Below are 22,823 nucleotides of genomic sequence, written 5' to 3' on the forward strand. Positions count from 1 at the left end.
CATCGCTTGTGTGTGTTTTCATTTATACTGAGGTTTTTTGTTGGAACTGCAACTGGCCACATTGAATTTGTGATGACAATTGAGTCGCGTTTTCGCGTATGAGCAAGAAAGTGTCAGTTCAGTGTATACGTCAGAGCTGAATTCTTTTAGTTTGTGCACAAAGCTGTAGTGCATTTTTTCCATTTACAGTAATCAATGGGGAAGAGGAAGTGTAAATTTACTACAGAACTAGAAAGTACAAGTGCTTCAAGAAAGGACGTACAGATGTAGAAGCTGAATTTTTAGTGTGCAAGGCCGGGACGTACGTGTCTGTTGCTAATCGAGGTGCACTGGACCTGGAAAATCATATTTCTACAACGAAGCATAAAAGTAGTACACATAGTACACCATCGTCATCCAAAATAACTGACAAATTCTCTAAAATAAATTTGCCATTGACCGACAAAATACGTGCTGCAGAAGGAACGTTAGCCTATCATACAATTGTTGTTTTTCGAAATTACCAGCAAAAATATTTCCAGATTGTGAAGTAGTGAAAAGAATGTCGTTTGCGCGAACAAAGTGCGAGGCCATTATTAACAGTGTGTTTGGTCCTGAGTCTGTGGAGAGTTGTGTGAGAGAAACCGAGAACGTGTCTTGCATTGGCGTCAGTACAGATGGAAGTAATCACGGAAACATAAAAATGTTTCCTAGTTATTCAATATTTCAATTTCAAACAAGGTGGATTACAAACGAAACTCATTGATTTAAGAAATGTAACAAACGAAAAAGCAGAAACAATTTCCTTCTTAATTAAAGATCTGTTGTCTCAGAAGGGAATCGAAAGTGTGTTGCATTTGGGGGTGATAATTGCAATACGAATTTTGGTGAAATACGAAGAAGTGAAGATAACAATGTTTTCTCAAATTTGAAGTCCCAGGTCAATGAAAATTTGATAGATGTTGGGTGTCCAGCACATTTTACACAACCGCATTCAACATGGTGTCGATTTATTGCGAACTGACATTAAAAGTATTATTCTAAAAGTTTTCAACTATTTTTCTGTTTATACAGTTCGAAATGGAACACTTAAAAAGAGTTCTGTGAGTTTGTAAATATTAATTACAAGACATTATTGAGTTACCCCAAGACTCGGTGGTTGAGTCTTTTTCCAGCCATTGAGCGGGTGCTTGAAATGTACCCAGCACTAAAATCCTATTTTCTTTCAATGGACCATCCTCCAACAATCTTAGAGAATTTTTTCAGTAACGATTTAAGTGAAGCTTACTCGTTATTTTGTCAGTCACTAATGTCTGTGTTTCAAGAGAAAATTCAACAAATTGAAAGAGAGGACAATTCGGTCATTGAAGTGAAGCTACATCTTGAGAGTGTAATTAATGTGTTAGAAGGTAGGCTAGAGCACAAGTTTATACCTCTCAAAGTCAAGAACGTTCTGAACGAGTTAAAGGAAAATGGGCTGCAGAAAATTTGTGATACATTTTCTGAAGAAATAAGTCAAGTTTATGCTTCCTGCCTTGAATATCTCAAAAAGTGGGTGAAGCCAATGGAAGATTTTGCATGTTTTAAATGGTTGACTCTGGATTCGGAGCTAAGTTGGTCAGAAGTTGAAGAAACTGAGTTATGTAAACAGAAGGGGGTTAACATTGATGATGTTAAATTGTTTGATCAGTTTGTAAATTTGAAAAACCTACGTAGTAGTAAAGAAGCAAGACAAAACATTCATTGATACTCCAATGCACAAAAAGTGGACAAACTATTTCAATACCTGTAATATTGAATGTTTTTCTGAACTATTAAAATTCTGTGAATTTTTTCTGTTCAATTCCAGCTCATAATGCAAACATTGAAAGAATTTTTTGTTTAGTGGGTGCTCAGTGGACAAAAGAGTTCAATAGGCTGGATATTGAGAGTGTAAAATGAATGGTTTTTACGAAGTTCCATTTCAAAAATTTTACATGCAGTCAGTTTCATAATTACCATTTGGAGAGTAAGGACTTGCTGAAAAAAAATTGGCTCGTCAGAAAAAGTACAAATAAGTAAGCTCTATGCTGTAAGTCAGATTATTGCATTTAATTCAGTACATACCATTGTCTGTTAATTTATATATATATATATATATATATATATATATATATATATATATATATATATATATATATATATATATATATATATATATATATATATATATATATATATATATATATATATATATATATTTGGTAATTTTGTATATCATTTTGTTAATTTTGCCGGAAAAATTTGGCTTCAATGGTTTCTTAAATGTGTCCTGTTTTTTGATCACATTTGTCCTGCTTTAAACTCATGAGTATATGGTAACCCTAGTACTGTGTATGTGAAAAAAATACAGTTCAATAGCAATTATATCTGTTCTCGTCTGTCGTATTCTAACAGTGATGCACACGCTATGTAAATATATAGATTCATAGCCTTGAGTGTGATCATGTGCACTGAAAAGTGTGCAAATAATGCAGTGGAATGACACACAGTAAGATGATTTACAAATTATATACCGGAACTTTTAAAAATAACGAGTATGAATTTTATAACCGTAAGTGCTCTAATACAATACAACTATTAGCTATTATTCAAAAGAAGCTAAAGCATCTTTTCGATACCTCCAACAACACAGTATGTGGATTTAGCAATGACTTCGTAATTACAGAATCGAAAAATGACAATCTAAAATTTTATCCAAAAAGTTGAAAACAGAGGAAAATGTGACTGTACAAACCTTGCATTCAAGAAGCGTAAGCCAACACAGACACTTTCGAACCTTCAAATATATTGTTAATGCGTTATAGTAAGTCGGAATAGTGGAACCAAATTAACTCCAACCGAAAATCTGGAAAATGTATTTTAAATGCTTCCACAAATTTGGATGTATCATTTACAAGACCTACTTTTGAGTACCTTGCTACTTTTTTTTTTATTTGGGTATGAATATAATTTAAATAAGTTTAATTTTCAAATTATGTATCTTTATCCTAGTACTGTTATATAAATAGGTAAAAGTACTAGCTCTAAAGTTTTTAAGAAGTCTCAATTATTATACTTGTGTATCTATATGTTTATGTATGTGTCACGTATTGCTTATTAGAGAACCTGCCCTACATTTATTTTAACAAATTATCCCTTACATGCTTTTCATAAAACCTATTGATTTGTCCAAATGTATAATTAGGGAGGATCACTAATTCTGGAGAACATGTCGCAAAGATATGAGTCGGGAATGGCACGCAAAATAAAGCTTGCAACTCAAGTTTCATCCCTCATCTAGAATATTTAGAAATTGAATGAACATTTGGTCGTATATGGAATTTTGAGCTTTTTCTGGACGATTAGTCCATTAACCCTTTATTGGGCACTGTTGCTCTCAAGCAACATCGCATTCTATTGCGTAATCCCACGAATTATAACTTCAGTGATCATAATTGGCATTATTGCTTTCATACAATATTCATAAACATGATTTGCAGGTCGCTTGTTTAGATATTTCTAACCTTCGTCAATAGGGGACAGTCAAATTTAGTATTGTAGGAGCTTTATCTGCTACGTTTCACGAAAGTTCTTTTTTATTATTTTTTATTTGTGGTTTCTTGCTTTGCAGGAAAATACTTCAACGAAACTGTTGGTAATTACTGAGAGTATTCTTATGATATTTTAACATAATAGGGCAATGCTGCTCATTAGCTACACATAAGACCTATTTTATGGCAATGTTGCTTTGAAATAAACACCCTGTATTTTGTAACCAAAGTACAAAAATACTTTAAAAAATTACGAAATTATGATCAGGAAGACATGGTTCAACCATAAAAGCAAACTAAATATTTTAATGATAATGGTTGTTAATTAAAGGGTTAGGGAATTTGACAGATACAACTTTTAATAATTTGAGAGTAAGATATTTTTTTTAATTTTTTACCTTTTTTTCAGTATCCGTTTAAAGTGTGATTTGTTAGAGGGAAGACACAACAGCCAGACATCCTATAAGAGCTGAAGATTGTTTTATAGAAATTGATGATGATGATACACCATTCCTCTTAGCGAAAAGTTCTTTGTGCAATAGTCGAACGAACTATGTTGTATTTCTCCATTATTAGAACAATCCTAATGCTGCTGCACTATAATAAGAATAACAAGATAAACCCAAAGACAAAATGCAATCACCAACTTCCTATCAACATATGTAGAGTAATAATAATACCTTAGAACATATTGAAATATACTATCGTACTTCGAAGTTCATACAAATAATATTTAAAAATAAATAAAGTTTATGAGTATGAATAAAAAAATCTCGCACAAATGAATATAGTCGACTTGATAAGACAAATACGTACTCACACAAAGGTTTTTCTGAATAGACAGGCATTGCGAATGGCCTGATTATGGTAAAGTTTGGAATACTGTAGGAAAACCATAAACTGAAGTATTACTATTGGAACGTTCTAGAACTTTAATTCGAAGTTATCGTCTTGTTTCCATGTTCTCCAATTCTAAAAATTCAGAAGAAATATGACTAAATCATCACACTTTTCTCTCAACTTTTTCCTCTAATCAGATTTTAAAGTATCAATTATCTGATCGGCCTTATCTCTAAAGCACAACAAATAAAACAATGTGCAACTAAAGCACGCTGATTTGATGACATATCGATGCTTTTTCTCCTCCGCAAAATAGTACCACTCTCATTTATTAATTTAACAACGGAACAAGCATATAAAACTACATTAAACAAAAATAAAATACAGATTATCAAATGAAACTGCAATCGAGTATGTTTAATTAAACAATATAAGTACTACATGTTAGCATGCGCAGTGCTTATGGCAACAATTTGTGTGTGTTCTACTTTTAAGTCAGAAAGATACCTGTCATGAATCCTGGTCCTGCGAATGTTGTGGTAAAACTAGCGAAACTTTTATGCAATGTTAAAAGCAGATTGTGCCAAATATGTTTAATGAGTTCTGCTTACTAATGACTTTTTTTAAACCAATCGATTATGTGTGTGTGATTGTTTTTCTTTTCTGTTGCTGCCAGTACTGTGCACAACACAGGATTGTAAAAATGCACGTGCTCCGTAAATAACCTGCTCCTACCTGTGTGAGAGTGCGAGTCATGCGCCAATAACCCACCCGTTCTGAACAGCGGAAGGATACGAATAATTTTGTTTATCTGTGTTTAGAGGTAAGCTGGAACATACAGTAGTATTATATGTGACGATTACTTCACTTGAAATAGGGTATCGGGTTTCGCTCCGATCTCAATGCAAGGAAAGAGACGGACGTTTCAAAAACCAAGTTATTTTTAAATCCTTTCTGTGACTTCTTCCTCCTGGGCTACTACGATAACTGGAAGACCAACAATCCTTCACCTGTAAAAAAAAAGCCCAGTTTGCACTTGTTTTCTGTCGTGGAAACGGATATTGTGCTATTTTTTTCTCTCTCTGATCTTATTTACAGAAAAATTTCTTCTCTAGTCTGGATGCTTAAAGTCTCAATGTTTGCAAGACGCGTGTGGTGTACTACTAGTGTTACTTTTATTACTGTTCCTGTTTTTCTTTGTAAACTTGGCTGTTATTATTCTACACTTATCTACGTTACGAATGGTATCAGGTAAGAAGTTCTTCGAACAGTAACGTAACTACACGCGAGAAAATATAACCATAATCTAGAACTTACATGCCGCTAAGATGATGCTATAAATGTGTATTGGAAGTTGTGCAAATATATGAATGCCCACTATCAAAATTACAATATTCTCTAACGGCGAAGAACTGGTTTAAAACGTCTGTGTAAGAAGCTGCGAAATATTAATTCAAGAGAAAAAATACATAAGAAATGCATCATTAAAAATGGATAATATTACAAGCCAAATATTATGGAACAATGTGGCAATTCCTTAGTAAAATAAATTACGATGCAGTTTATGAACCTACATAGTTTTTTTTTTTTTTTTAACCGTTGTATTTCAATGCCATCGAGCCTATACGGATGAGTCAAAAAGGACATGCCGCAAAGTATAATACGTTCAAACTGAAGACACTACCACAATTTGTACTTGTGGAAATCCAGCAAACGCCCACTGATTACTTGTTGAAAACATACGTAACGCATTACGGAAGAGGCATTGAGAAATAAATTAATAGAATATTCTTGAAAAACCTGCACGAAGAGTGGACAGTGATGACAACAGCAAATACAATAAGAAAGCTATATATTATTTTTAAAGCTATAGAACATTATCAATTCAATTTAACCAGGGGCTCCAGCTGTCTCAGATTTAGCTGAAATTTATCAATGCTACCATGTCTGGAACGCTATTGTACAAAGTATTAGGTTACCCTGAGTATTAGTTCCAGAATTATAGCGTGCGAAAGAAGGTAGTGTGACCCGGAATATGCAACGCGTATTTGGAAATCAATCTTCAGAGCTTAATAACTTCGGAACTATTCCTCATAGTCCAGTGAAATCTTTACCATCTACAAACATCCACATGTTAGGGTGCATTTTCCGAATCGCACCGCCTTCTTTCGCACGCTATAATTCTGGAACTAATATTCAGGGGACCCTAATACTTTCTACATCAGCGTTCCAGACATGGCAGCATTGGTGTGCTAAATTTCAGCCAAATCTGAGACTATGAGCTGGAAACTTTTCTCACACTGGTTGAACTGACGTGGAATTCCCAACCGGAAGCAATATTTGACACCTCGGGTATTTTCGGAGAGCTCGTTTTGGCTCTATAAGAAAAAGTACGCACCTAAATATCCTAACCCTAGTAATAAGCCTAGTAACAGCATGACAAAACGTAAACGAGCTATCCGTATCGACAGGTTGCGTGGATTACCTTTTTTTTTATGCTGCTTACTTTTCTTACAGGCAGCCTACTATTTCGACGATGAGGACAGCTCTTTATGCAGATGTAAACAGTTTGGATATTAAGGAACAAAAAAAGTTAACCCTAAAAATTCATACATATTCCTTATGATTACTAATTAGGGGTACCAATGTTGAATAATAATTTGAACAATTAAAAATAAAAACAGAAAATTATCTAACTGCCAACTTCACTAAGAGCGGTTATCTGGATTATACATTTTATTCTCACCAATTTTAAAAATTTCTCTTAAAACTTTTAAAATAATTTCATTCTATCCTTGCGATTAAGAATGAAAATTTTCAGCCGGCACAACTTCACATACAGGAGATAATTTTCAGCCGGCACAAATTCAACTCATTTTTAAGCTACTTAACTATTGACAAAGCCCCTGTTACAGTTCAAGTCAACTTCCGCTAAACACATAACAAGGGGAAAGGAATCTTGACAAGACAATCAACTAAGTTCCATATTAGCAAATACCGCAACAGCGCTTGTTTCATGAGACTGACGACAAACTTATCTAGAAAACTAGTCACAAGATTTGAACCCAGGAGCTCGTGATGCGAAGCAAGGAAGCTATCAATCTACAGATTTCTTGAAAAGCAAATTACATGAACACGTAGTCACGGAAAAATCCACACGAATGATATACGAATTTATTCTAGCATGTACGCTTGGGTTATCACAAGAAATTAGTAAAACCTTATCAGGCGCAAAACCACATAGAGGATCGAATCCGCAAAACGTTTAAAGGTATTTCCTTAATTTTTCTCTGTGTTCTTTAGCAATTACCTTAACACGTTCGCTGCTGAGGACACCCATCGGCGTCCAGTACTGAATTTGGCATATGCGCCGGACGCCTCTCGGCGCTTGTCCCTACAGCTGAATCACTTTACCACCAGCGCTAGTGCAGGTATTAACGGAAAAGTGAATCAGCTGCAAAAACAAGGCAGGGACAAGCGCCGAACGGCGTCCGGCGCATATGCCAAATTCAGTACTGGACGCCGATGGGCGTCCTCAGCAGCGAACGTGTTAACTCGTTCAAATGAAGGCTTCACCAAAACAGTATACTCCGTCTATTAATTATAGAATAATAACAACTGGTCTTAATTTGTCTCAATACATCAACAAACTTCGTAGCATGTAACTCATACTTTGATTAAAATACCATGGTTGGGATAGTTCAGTTTGAAATCTGTGGTGAAGAGCAGGGTTGGCAGAAGTTTGAGATTTTCTGGCATGGCAGTAGCATTTTGTAGAGCTATATTCCTAACTGCCTCCCATTTTCTCTAACTTTAAGAATTACCTAATTACAGCGGACACTATTCGGGGTTTAATGCTTAATTTCAGTATCATTTTAAATCTACCTTTTGAACAAAACTTCTATAAATGGTCTCTCGTATACAAAAATCAGGCTGAAATGGTTACCTTCTCTATACTCTCAGACTAAACACGAGCAACACTATTATAAAAGTATCGCTTACATTGAACGCTGAATCTATATATCGTAAGTCTTGTGTCGGTCTGGCAACACTAATGTTCTATTCACCACTTCGAACAAAGAGAGTCAAACCTATCTGACTCTCAAATGAACGTACAGAAGTTCCTCATGGTGTAAAAAACGTTTATTCGTAAGTGTGTAGATTAAAATCAAAATTTTCCAGATGTTACGCTTTTAATTGCTTAGTATTATATTTCGACCCCGATTCATACAATAACAGAAGGAAAACACTTCTTCCACACCTCCAAACGTATCAGCATTAGGAAAGAACGAAAATAAAACATTGGAGTAACCATGATATCAACTAGTATGAGTTGTTCACGTAACGAATTGCCGAACGCAACTGTTGGTAAATAAAACTGTGCAGACACTGGACTCATGGCTGACCAGACTTTATATTAATGCTTACTGTAAGTCAAGGATTTTTGAATGCCGTTTACGTGACATTAAATACTGTATAATTGTACAGGAGAAAGGATAAGGTCGGAATAATATATCTGATTTAGTGCTATCAAAAGAAATAAATAACTTAAGTTACTTATTCAGGGAGTCGATAATCCTTTTCATGCTTCATACCTACTATACCGAAATCAGTTCTGCGAAATTTATTACAAGTTAACCTATATGCGATTGTTACAGTAACTAATTTCAACGATGGTTTTATTTTCAAAACTTTACTTCTATAATACAGAGCATGATCCTGTTCCAGTTTAAAAAAATCTGAAATATCAAAATTAACATAAAGACGGCGTACGATTCTTAATGATGCCCGTAACATTTCTTCCACCCATATCGATGATTTCTAACCTGTCCTGTACTTATATATATGGACACCTGTTCGGACTTTAAAAAAAAACTATCTTATTTTGGTTTTGTCAATCCTATCTCAAAATCCGCCAATACGACATAAATAATCACTTTTAAAAGTTTGTGCCAAAAATCTTGAAAATACTCCGTTTATGAGTTGCAAAAATTTGGCATATTTACTTTTCCTATTATTATTCTTATTCTTTCTTCTAAGGACTCAAAAATTTCCAGACTTCTCATATCAATCACCACAACTTATCTCCTGATCTATCACAATTCCATAGTGGTTTCAATCAAATAACTTCGAGACTGGCTTATTATTAGTATTATTATTATTATTATTATTATTATTATTATTATTATTATTATTATTATTATTATATTATTATTATTATTCCGAGTTGATATCTCAGAAGTTACTGAAATTTTTAAAGTACATTTCCCTATCGAATGTACTCCACTGGATTTCGAACCCGATTGCTGTGCTTCGTATTTTTATGCACGGAAATACTGATGTTACTTATTTCAACTTTAAACTCTCAGACGGAAGTGTGTGTGGATACCGAGCTAAAGCCATATTATGTTTTAGGATTTGTCGAAAGAAAATTAGAGGAAGTTCTTAAATGCTTTTATGATAGCCTACTCAAAATATTGTACTATCAACTTTATAATTACCTGAAAACCATTTCACTTGAATTCTACCACATACACAAACTGCCAGTCAGGAAGCAGGTGTGTGGGGAAAAAAAATTAAAAAACCTCTATACATAAGCTTTCAAATAAACAAGTACAAGCATTACCACAGCCACTTTAATACAGATGTTCCAACAGATGAAATCCCATCCATAGGCTCCACCTAACCAATCATCGATTCAAATACTGGCGACTATATTATTCATCTCGCAAAGATCCAATCACACAGTATTGCCTGTGTTCTGCTACCAGTAATACTCCTTTTCCAATGATATTTGTAATAACAAAAAATAGCTGTATGAATCTGATGTATGCACTGGTAGTGGCCCATTAAGGATAAGATTTTATTTACTAAATCCATGTCAAAGCCACTTTATTATTGAGTACTGTTTCTGAAACAACTTTTATTACTCGAAGTTGCACCTTCTAGGCCGCCACTATGTATTAATTATTTTATTTTATATTTGTATACATTGAAATATACATGTGTATTGTGGTGGTGACTATTATACAAGGGTATTACTCTCACCGATCATTTAAACTCATACTGGTTGTGCTTCGTAGCACAATCTTCTTCAGAGACATTTTCACGTTGTTGGAGTTCCTGGAAAGAAAAGAAAATAATTTTCACTTAAAAGTAATCAAAGTAGTAATCAAATATATATCGTTATTCTAAAATGTAGTTATTTGAATTTTGAAAATTGTTTATACCCGTTTGTGCAGTGTCTATATAAATAAATACAAGAAAAAAAATATCCTGTAGTCTCGTATAATATATAAACAATTTTGAAGGAGGCATCACATTATCTTCGTATAATCCCACACAAGGATCTTCTGTGGCGGGAGATCACACGCAAAATTAGTTCATGTACTTATATGCTAATTCTAAAGAGAAATATGTCAGTATATGCACCACGCTATCCTGAGTGTTGTATGAATATAATTAAGAAATTTGTAATGTTGGTTGTAGAAAGATAAGGGGCATATTGAGAATTTCTTATAATGCATCACGATAATTCCTAGTAGTAAACAGTCACGCTAACAGATGACGCTAAGTGCGCTATCAGCTGCCTGCCTAATGCTAATAGATGCTGCTACCTGCGGGACTGTTGTGTTTAACAGTCTTTTAATAATTGGATAAAAAAAATATGGTATGGTTGGTGGACGAACTCAAAAGAAATAACCTGTTATACGTATATGAACAAGAGGAGCTTTTAACTAAGCCCGATTTTAACGTACAATGCACAGCAGGCCGAAGGTTTGGGTGCAACAATAATAAAAGAATATTAACTTGAAAAAAAATATTACCAGTAACACTTACAAGAGATCCATCCTTATTCAGTGACATCAGGTTATGATTAGCTTTGCTTCGCGTCGTTCAAAGTGTTTGTTTCACTCATTCATCGTACGTGGTTATTACATCCGCTATAGCTTTAGAAAAGCAGTAAGATTCATATAGGCTCATTTGTGGCAATTCTCCTCTCTCTCTCTCTCTCTCTCTCTGAGAAGACCAAAGAGAACTAAGTTTTGCATCAGGAGATATTTTACAGAGAAGGTAATTTCTAACAATTAATATGTTTCTAGTTAAATCTACGTTTTTAATGCCAAAATTCGAATTACAGAGGCTACCATAGAAAATCGAACTCTGATCTCCACCAAAGCAGGAGAAGGGGGGTTCAATCACGACAGTTCCGATTTATTTTTGATCATTTTTAGTTCAGCAGTTTGCTTTACTCTGAATTCGCATATCTTTTACGTGGGAAACCCTAAAACTAAACATCACAAACTAAGAACACATAATTCATAAAAAGAACACATAAAAGCAAGATTTCTTTCATAACACTGATGATAATCGTAATCATTTCAATTCTTTAGCCCTCTGAAAGAATTAAAGATACTGTTTCTTTAATGTTCACAAATCTGCATTAGCATTTATCCCTGTCAGAGAATTTTTATTTCCTTATATCGGAGGAATACTAATTGACGTGGGCAAACGAGTGTGATGCAGTTAAATACATAGTTTTCAATCCTAATTCTAAGTCCATCAATAACAACTTGTAAATGCTCTAGGATGCATACTTAATATAGAAAAAGAACTCAACCTACAGCTGGTGCCTTTGAATCCCTATTAAAAATTCGACATTTCAGCCCGCGCTGGGGCCATGATCGCAAACATCCCTACCACAAACTGGAAGAAATCATAGACATTCTGAAGTTTTTTTCCTGAACTATCGAAACAGGACCATTCTAAGAGAATAGTGCACATGGTGAAACAAGCAGAGAGAAGTGAAAATACTAAACAAACCTTCTCTAGACTACACCTTAAAATGAATGGACATAGTTCGAACTGTTAAAGTGTTAAATAGCTACTTGTTAGATCTTTGTAACACTTGGGTGCTTCGTTAATACAGGCATAAATCATTCTTTCCACGTTTTCGTTTTCGTCACTTAGTATTCATAGTCTTATACATGTGTACATTCTCATATGGTTTATGTGAACGTTGCCATGGAAATATATGTGTGAACCCCTGATATGAAGAACGTCTAGGGTTGAGATTAAGCAGTTGAAGGTGATTGCAAACGGAAGTCTGTGGTGCTTAGCTTCTGATCCGGAATATATTTAGCGATTTTGTTACTTTCACCAAAAAATAAGATATATTTGACACTGAAGCACAATTAAGAAAGCTCAAAAAGAAGTATTGAACTAAATTTGGTGAAGAAAGCCTATTAAATAAAACAATTTGGGAAAATACCTGACGTGTAAGAAGTACCTCTTATTCATCAGTGATTTAAAACTTGTTTAATCTGCTTGTTGATAAGTAAATCTTGAGCATTAATATTAATGTAAGATAAACCTTTATTTGACTTAGGTTCAAAATTAAGTAAGAACTATATATAATGTTTTAATATTACTGTTCAAATTAGTTCTGCTGGCAGAGGAATTTGAAATTTTGAAAGCATGCTAAAGACAAGTAACACGATTGATGGCTAGTTTTGTTTTAGTCTCTCCTTCCATAGAGTAAAATGACTATTTCCGAGCACTGCACAATATTTTACTATGTATTTAAATTGTGCAATATGAAAGAGTCTTGGAATAAAATTTTAATTTGGTTTTTTTAGTTAATTCGAGGCCTTCAAAGTTATTGTATTGATAAATTTCTTCAAACCAGTTTTGTCCGTAGAATGTTACGTATTATCGCAGCATATAGTCGCACCAAATTAATATCAACGGAACAAGTACAATTTAATGGATACTTTTATTTAAAATGATTCTTTGCTTGTATCTGGAAAATTATCACAAATATTTAGAGCTGATTACCTTCCTATTTTCATTCTAATACAGATTTATGCTCAGTAGTCCAAACAAGATGATTGAATTGTGTTTTGATAATATTTGAGTTTTATTGTAATTACTGGAATGTGAAGTACAGAATACTAATGGTATGTAGTGTTATTTGTGTATGGACCAATAACAGTAAATTAGTGATGTATGTTATAAAATATGTAGGAAGCACGCAAGGCTTTATAATAATTTGATCTGATATGCATCTTGATATTGCAGGTATGGAAAATAACTGTTTGATACTTCATGAACTATACATGTAAACACCTGAACACAAACTTGTAAGAAAATTTGAAATTTATTTAAAATTTGAGGACTTCGTAACTACTGAATATCGATTACAGCTACGATTACTAAGAAAACTGTACATAAATTTAAATCATTTGTTACGAGATATTCATTACAGATTCCTTTCCCCTTTTTAAAATATTCATAATTTCATATACAATTTGCTGTTAATAAAGACTACCTAATCAATATATAATCTTGTTTCAGTGGTTAGCAGGGTTGGCAAAAACCACGGTTTTTATTAAAAAAACCAAAAAAACCGGTTTTTTTGGTTTAAACCAGGTTTTTTTGGTTTAAACCAGGTTTTTATGGTTTAAATGATTTGCTCTATATATTCATATCATATATGTACAGATATAAGTTTGTTTCGCCTTGATGTTATTATGCAACAACCGGGTTATGCTGGAAGGGGTCACATAAGCTTAAAGCGGAATAAAAACCGCTTCTCGAGTTACATCCGAGAGAAATTGTCCTCCATTTGAACTCAGAACCAGGACTAATTGGCCACAAATGCGATACGTCTGCCGACTCACTCGCAAAGGAATCCTGATAAAAAAAAAAAAAAAAAAAAAAAAAAAAAAAAAAAAAAAAGTTGTACTGATCTTTGCATGCTTCTTAATATAACTGTCAAGAGTCATTTCAGGAGGACAAAAAGATAAACAGTTGCATAAGTGAAACCATTACACAGAATTACATATGAACAATTTCAAAGTACTACGGAGTACAGAAGAACTAATTTAGTTCAGGTTAGTTAACAACGATTTTTATTGGTCCAAATTAAAGAAATACACCGACTTAATCTGCATATCAATAAGAAAAGTGAATAAAGATACGAATTATTTGAGTCCACTTTGGCTCAAACTCATTTATACATAAATAGACACCAAAGATACTTATTTCACTAAATGCTTCTCGTGGGGTCTGTATGACCCCCCCCCCCCCCACACACACACAAAAGTACGGCATTTTCGATGTATTTTATCAATAGTAAACATTGAAACGAAACAATATTTAGAATTTTTCTTCGATTGCAATTACATAACAATAATAACAACTACAAAAAAAAAAAAAAAAAAAAAAAGAAAAAAGAATCACGAAATAAACTTGTAAAAAGAAGTTGCTTTTGAAGTATAATCTTTTTGAGTAATGAATGGGGAATTTAGGTCTGAATATAATACGAATAATATACGGTAGTGAAACGTAATAACCCACAAATGTGTGTTCATCAAGATTTTACAAACACTTACACTTTTATGAACATTTTTTGTTTTTTGGTTTAAACCAGTTGGTTTTTTTAAAAAAACCAGCTGGTTTAAACCTTGGTTTAAACCATGGTTTAAACCACCTTGGTTTAAACCAGCCAACCCTGGTGGTTAGCTAGATAATTTCTTTCTTTTTTGAAAGTAATTCCATAAGAATTCATCAGTATACTTCCAATTATGAGAAGAGGAGTTTTATTTTCTTAACTAGCAATAACAACAGCAAGCATTCAAAGATGAGTGTGGAATTTATCTTCTGAATTATAATTTCGACAAGTTTATGAAATGGCAGATTGCCGATGCCAAAGAATATTTTTTATTATTATTATTATTATTATTTATTTAAGTGAAATTTCGTTTGTAACATACGTAAGGATATTCCTAAAAGCAGCTAAATTGGCGGCCCAATTTAAGTGAATTATTACACCATTATTATTATTATAAATTCATACACATTTTAAACAGTAAATAATAAGGAAAAGTGGATGCTTTTAGCTAGCATCCTTGGTAGGAAGTTCAATTCGATTAGAGATAATTTGCGAAGAAACTGTCTTTTTCATACTACCATAGAGGGAAAGATGGAAGGAAAGCGAGTAGTAAGAACACAACTAATTGATGAATTGAAAAATAGAAGAAAATGTTAAGTTTTAAGGAAGCTAAAAATAGCAGAAATGTGAAGAAACATCTTCAGGCCCAAACTTAAGAAAAGAAAGAAAGCTAGCAAGAAAAAGAAAGCTAGCAAGAAAGCAAGCAAGAAAGAAAGAAAAAGAAAGAAAGAAAGAAAAAGACCGAGACCCTCATTACTCTCAGGACCCGATACCAGGCGGAATTTATATTAAAATGATGGGATTATTATTATTATTAAACAAGAAATAGAAATAAAATCCCCTATTGCACACAAGGTTCACGGGCCAGGCGTCCTGACAAGATTTAACTTCCTTCAAAACATGCCACGTAAATACTAGGACACTATCTCACGACAAAAGCAACTTTAATAATTTCTTCGATACGAATGCTGTGTCACGCACACACATCAATTATCAACTAGAGCCTATATCCTTGGTTCAGTGTGGCTTCTTTTCTTATGCCCAGAGGGTATGACGTTAAATGTATTTTCCGCTCCTTGCGATTGACGATATGGAGTGAGACGTTCCTTCACGCTGAGTTTGAAACGAACCTATGTACCAATGTAGCGTACAAATATTTCTGTCTTTGCTTCACACAGGACTAGGTCCACAGTTCATCGTATATATATATATATATATATATATATAAAAAAAAAAAAAAAAAAAAAAAAAAAGATTACAACTATTCCAGTTCCTCTCTCCCCATTTCCCTCCTAACATCCAGAAAATTATACGATTATTTCTCAGCCAAACAAGGAAGTGACTTATTTTAGTTGCTTACGGTTTGTTGCATTTTTGTTAGCGAATAGTAATTGCGTGGTGCCATTTGAGTAATGCGTAGTATATAAGGAGGGCGGGCTGAAAAGTTTTGCCTGTTCGTTAATATCTCTCTCATTATTATTTGCAGAAATATCAAAACTTTTGCTGAGCCTTCCTCCATTCCTTACCACAAGGTCACATAGTGGAAGTTGCCATTTGCACACGTGATCAGCAGGTATGGCCAAGATGGCGACTAGTATGGACATGTGGTTAAAGCCGAGAGCTGTATAATTGAATTCTTGAGGGCGAAAAAGTTTCGCCCGCGAAAATTTGTGTACAGTAAGGCCTGCGTGGACAAGAGTACCGTTCGAAGATGGGCCAACGCAGTCAAAGGATCCGACCCACATCATTTCCAGCTTAGTGACAAGTCTCGTTCTGGAGGGCCCGTAACTGCCACTGACGTGACTCAAAGAACGGTCGAAAAGTTTGTCTTAATGCTTCGAAGCAAGCATATAGGTTCTAAGGAATAATTGATGATACGTGTGCGTGACACCATTTGTGCCAAAAGAGTTAATAAAGCCGCTTTCTTTCATCTCTAGCTCCTGACTTGAGGACTGACTGGTATTTGCCTGGCATGTTTTGAGGAAAATGAAAGGAATCTTCAGCCAGGACGGCTGCTCTTGAATCCTCAATGTAATACAGAATCTTATTCCTATTTTATATCCTATAGAATTCTCTGTTATCCTACCTCATTGTCTACTTCCTTGTTTCTAGAAATCAAACTATAAGCGAATGCCAAGTGCAAAATATGTCGTACAAAACGTGGGTGGGTTTTCACGGATTCCCTTTATGCGACAAGGGAATTCCAGTTTCATTTTAAATATGTACAATAGAAGATTAGTGCTTACGTAATATTTTAAATAGCAATACAGCTTTAAAGGTAAGGACAAAATTTAATAAAACCCAATTATGCCAAACCAATCCAATAAAACCCAATGGGCTGGACTTTTAAAAAACCCTGGTAACAATGAATTTGATCGAAGGCGAACTAAAATCGTTATACATCATTTACAACACATTTTTTAAATGGTATTCGGTGCTAGAAATCTTCATTTGGAGCCATTCCATGTGAAATCAAATTTTCAGGGAAAATAAAACTCGTCGTCTCAGAATTTGATGAAACTTTGTGTACATGTACGCCCCTATGAGAGATAACCATGAACCGAATTTTAGCTCTGTACCCCTGTAGTTTCAGAGTACAGATGGTTAAAAAAAAAAAATAGACGAATTTGATGTTTTTTGTAGAACCTTGTTCGCTTCAATTGGTCATATCTTCCGTAAATATTGAGCTGGAGAGAAAAATAGTATACTATTCTGAGAAAAAAAATAGGCTACAAGATATGTCAGGAACATTTATTTGAAAATCAGATATTTCCAGGGAAATCCCGCGAAAATTTTGGATACTTGATATTTCAGGAAATGCCCATTTGATTTTCTTGAAAGTGGGTATCAAGGTAGCCTTATATGTCCAGTGTAAGTATGTCAAATTCCAACTTGGGTCAAGACTGGGCCTGGAGTCAACAATGATTTTCATGTGACTATGTCGGGAGACACACCTCGGGTGCCGAAGTGGCAACTTGCCAATTCGTCAGTACTGGTGTGGTGAAGCAAGGTGTAACTGACCTAGCTGTAATGTTTTTCTGATGCAATCTGTAATTCAGTAATCCTGTGGGAATCTTTCGAGCATTCCATTACTAATCGTAGTACATTGCATTGATCTAAATATGTAAACATTCTGGAAGTTTCTCAAATCTGAAACATTCTAGAACCGTCTAGAACAAGCTAGAAAGTTCTAGAATCATCTGGAATATTCTAGAAAGTTCTGGAACCGTCTGGAACACTGTGGAAGATTCGTTATCTGTATAAAAGCAAAATGCATCGACAATGTATGCCAGTAAGCTATTAGCTTTAGACTGGACAAGTCTCGTTGCAAGTGTCTATATAGTGTGAATAGAAATGGACAAGCAACACAGGCACAACTTAAAATTGATCATTTAGCTAGTACCGACCTGCTAGAAATATTTCTTACACCTTACTTCACCAGTACTGACAAATTGGCAAGTTGCAACATTAGCACCCCAAGTATGTCTCCCGAGATGGTCACATGAAAATCATTGTAGACTCCAGGCCCATTCTTGGCCCAAGTTTGCATTTTGCACACTTAAGTCGGACATATGAGGTTACCTTGGTACCCAATTTCAAGGAAATCAAATGGACACTTTCTGAGATATCAATGATCCAAAATTTTCCCGGAAAATAATATTTGATTTTCTAATAAATGTTCCTGGCCTATCTTGTAGCATATTTTTTCCTCCTCAAAATGGTATATTATTTTCTCTATATCAATATTTTCGGGAGATGTGGCAATTGAAGCTAACAAGATTCTACCAAAAAACAACAAATCTGTCCATTTTTTACCACCCTGTACTCTGAAATTACAGGGTTACAATTTGGTGCATGATCATCTCTCATAGGGCCTACATTTACACCAAGTTTCATCGAAAGCTACCACCATGAGGTTATGGGCTTAGTTGATGTCACATGGAATGACCCTTTGATAAATACGTATTTGAAGCCAATTCTGCAACCAGATGTATACTGAGAAACACGATTGAGGAAACTAAGTATGATCACATTTATATATAATTAACTCTTTGCGGCACGGTTTCTAAAACGTTATCTAAAACACCGTGCTTCAAAGAGTTAAGACAATACTCCAATTTTTGGGGAGTACTGTGTTTTTGTTATATAGCTTTTATTCAGGACAACTTTCTATTTTTGGGCTGGAGAAAATTCCAACAACCCTGGTCCTTAGTCCCAGTTTCTTTCGGAACCTGTAGAACATTATTTCATGTACTTATTTGTCATTCTACATAAATTTACCCTTTCCTTACTTGTACACTTTTCTTTCCATGAAATATGGCAATGATGAAAGTGCCTACGTTCACCTCTAGGGCACCATTCTCGCAAATGCTTTTTTTAACACCCCCATCAAAATTACGACCTTCATTCTTTTGTTCTGAGTTTTCCTGAGAGCTATCAAAACTGACAAAAATTTGCCTGTGACACTTCTTCCTAGTTTAATCCTTATTCTTTTGCGGCTTGGCTACCCAGAAGCATTCTCCAAATTTTCCCGTACGTAAGTCTGTAATTTCGAATATCAGGTACTTTCGCACTGCTTCTGACCATGTCCGAAGTTACCCCCTTTCTGCTTCTGAATAATAAAGATATAGTTACATTACTTCATTATTATAACATCTAGCTGAAATTTTCTACATAGGCAACAAGAAACAAATTCAATGCTTTGACCGTAATAGAAATATTCGTATTTTCGGTAAGTGTTTGAAAAAAAGCAACTGATTAGTGCAACATTGATAACATAAATAAAATCGTTTGACTAAAAATTGCTTTTATATAGTTTTTTTTAAATGAATTTTTATTGGTCACTTGTTGTTCAAGATGATTTCCGAAAAAAGATTAAATATTTTCGTAGTACACTGGTGATAATGCACCTTAATATATAAAATTTCGTTTTTGTAGCACCAGCGGTTTTGGAAATGACTTGAGTGTCCGTATCGGATTCAAAATGTATTTTCATAAGCTGTCACAGATAACGCACCCTTTTTTTTCTTTTTTTACCTAATTTAATTTGTGTAACACCAGTGGTTTGCAAAATGGCTTTCGAATGTCCATTAGATTTAATATGACATTTTTTACAGTATTTGGCTTAAATAATTGTATTGTTATTGGAATTGTACACACATGTACATAATTTTTACTCAACTGATCATCTGAAGGTAGGTGAAATTTTAGTTGCAGAAATTTGATTGCTATTTCGGAATACTGATGCAATTATTTTAAAATAATAAATTTTCGAAAAGTGATGTTTCAAGCACACTTCATGTTGTGCTAACTTTAGAATATTTTCCGCAAGCCTGTGTATTGGTTGTTGCTAAATAATCGTACTGAAAAAAAAAAAAAAAAAAAAAAAAAATGGGACATTCAGAGCACAATGAATCAAAGTCCATTTTCAATAAAGTTCAGTTTTGCTCAGCAAACGAATGCTATTTCAAAACGTAATATCTTCGCAGTCAAAAGTACGAAATAAATGAAACAAACCAAGTGAAAGGGCGTGGGCTAGTTTCATATGACAGCCGTTAGTCAGGGGCGTCAGTGAGGGCAGCCGCGCCCACCCCCACTCTGAATTTCAGATTTTGGGGGCAGTAAGGTAGATGTAGAAACTTTTTGATAAGCAAAGTCCAACAGAACAAGTTTGAAGTCCTTACACCGAATAAATACGGAGGAAATATACGTAGATTATCAAAACTGGAAATTGCTTAGGCACAATTTTCAGAATTTTAAGTAGGCCCGAAACTCGAAAATAGAGCCACCTTTGGAATCCTTGGGTAATTTAAAAAAAAAAAGCAATATAAGCCTATAGCTCCTCGCGGTCAATGGAAATGGAATTTAACTGATCAAACTCCGTATTTATTCGGTGTAAGGATTTCAGTTTTTTTCTGCTGGACTTTGCTCAGCAAAAGGTTTCTAAATCTGCATTACTGTCCCAAAATTTGAAATTCAGGGTAGGCGGTAGGAGGACGAATGACCTCTAAACGGACGCCCCTCTAGCGGTAATCATATAAAACTCTAGATTGCACCTTGTCACGTAGTTTTCTTTCTTTCTTTTCGGATTCGTAGTTGCGAATATATGTTTTCCGTCGGTGTATTCTTTCTGCCACACCCTGCATTTAAGTAATTTTGCATAACTGACTATGACATTTGGCGCTTGACTCGTTAATCTTTGTCACGCTGCAGCATACACAATATCTTAAATTTATGAGCAAGGAGGGAGAATTAGCCCTCCTGTTCCCCCGTTGTAGAAACGTTCTTGTCTAGCGGTTGTCCTATGAAACTAGCCCACACTACACCTTTTCACGTGGTTTTTGGTTCATTTATTTCGGACTCTTCGCTACGAAGATACTACGTTTGCTGAGCAAAAATGAACCTTTTTGAAAATGGACTTGGATCCTTGTGCTCTGAACGACCCATATCTAAAAATATTTTTAAAAAACCTAAGTTGGAGCCAAATTTATCCTGCAACCCAAATTTGTTCGAAACGTATAAAATTAGTTTCTGCGGTTTACTTGAAATGATGTCCTTTTTTCTTCCCGTAAAACCTCATGTTAAACGATTCCAAGTTGTATGAAGACTGAGAACCAATATGTACTGTATGTATTAAAGAATGCCTGCGTTATTTTAATTTCAGAACCACAATTTAGTAAAGAGCCCTTTGTTTTCTGAATACAACACAGAAACTTGTTTCAATGATTTTTTTTTTTTTTAATTTATCGTTTAATATCATTTCTACAAGTAGTTCAACCTTCGACTACAACACTTTCTCGCATGTTAGCTGATAAGCATTTAAACAATACAATAGACGATAAAGAAACAAAGGAAAAAAAGAGACGAAATAAATTGTGTATCACCACATCGACCTGCTGTAGCCACGAGAAATCAAAACATTCACACGGGAACAGGGTTGCCACAGTCCTAGCTCTGGAATGGGCTGAAAAATAGTACCAACTTAAAACAAAAAGGGCTGAATTCATTATTTTATCACAGTGTAATACATGGCTCTATAACACGAAACTAAAAGAAGTACAGTTTTAGAACACTCAGCCCCCTTTTTTCAAGAGTCCAGATCAAGAAATTGCACTTTTTAAAAATATCCAAATAGGAAGACCCCGAACAATTGTGGAAGTAGATGAAACTTTTCTCGCACGTAGGAAGTATAACAGAGGCAGCAAATTAAAAGGGAAAACAGTCATCATCTCCGGTATGTATTGTAAGGAAATCAAACGCGCCTCTATTTCGAAGTGATCAATAGACCAAAACGGTATTATTGTCATATATGAAAAAATATATAAAACTAGGAACAAATCAATCATGAGATGTAGAAAAAGTCTTACTGATACTTTTGAAAATGTGCCAAGTATCTGTTAAATGGCGCTGAATTGGATAGAATTGTACCAACTTTTTTCACAAAAGGGGCTGAAAATACCAGCGTAGTACCAACGGGCCGATGAATGACAAACAGGGCTGAATTTGGTAATTGTACCAAGTGTGGCAACACTGTACGGGAAGAAAATCGCCTTCTGAAAGGGATCACTTTTTGGAAATTTTCTTTCTCTGGCAATTTTTTTTTTTACAAAAAATAAATAAATAAATAAAATAAAATATAAACATATGTTTAAAACAAGCCTTAAAAATACACGTGTTTAAAACAAAATGTTCAAAACTTATATAAAATTTGTTTTAAGCAAAACCAATTGTTTAAAACAAGTTTTAATCATTTGTTCTAAACAAAACAACCCTGCTTTGTGGTTCTCGTTGATTTATTGAAATTGAGCGGTATATTCATAATTATTGCCCCCATAGCAGAACATGCTGCGATCTGCAATGTGATCGCAGAAAATCTGCCGCGCCTGTGCAGAAAAATTGTTAAAGGAAACAAAAAATAGCCAAGAGAAAAGTATAAAAACATGCCTGCTATGTGCAGATGTCTTAAATGCACGGAC

General features: G+C 34.4%; 1 protein-coding gene across 3 annotated transcripts in view; it reads right to left on the reverse strand.

Annotated features, from left to right (window-relative positions):
* LOC145668364 (uncharacterized) overlaps window positions 1-22,823 on the reverse strand; it is a 70,314-nt gene that overhangs the window by 41,705 nt on the left and 5,786 nt on the right. For all 3 annotated transcript variants that reach the window (XM_081736137.1, XM_081736138.1, XM_081736136.1), the window contains exon 2: window positions 10,440-10,514. In XM_081736137.1, coding sequence (XP_081592263.1) covers window positions 10,440-10,495 — 56 coding nt within the window. In that variant the 5' untranslated portion in view covers window positions 10,496-10,514. The remainder of the gene's footprint in view (window positions 1-10,439; window positions 10,515-22,823) is intronic.

Source organism: Thermobia domestica, chromosome 13 (genome assembly GCF_964235325.1).
Source record: "Thermobia domestica chromosome 13, izTheDome1.hap1.1, whole genome shotgun sequence".
NCBI classification, from domain to species: Eukaryota; Metazoa; Arthropoda; class Insecta; order Zygentoma; family Lepismatidae; genus Thermobia; species Thermobia domestica.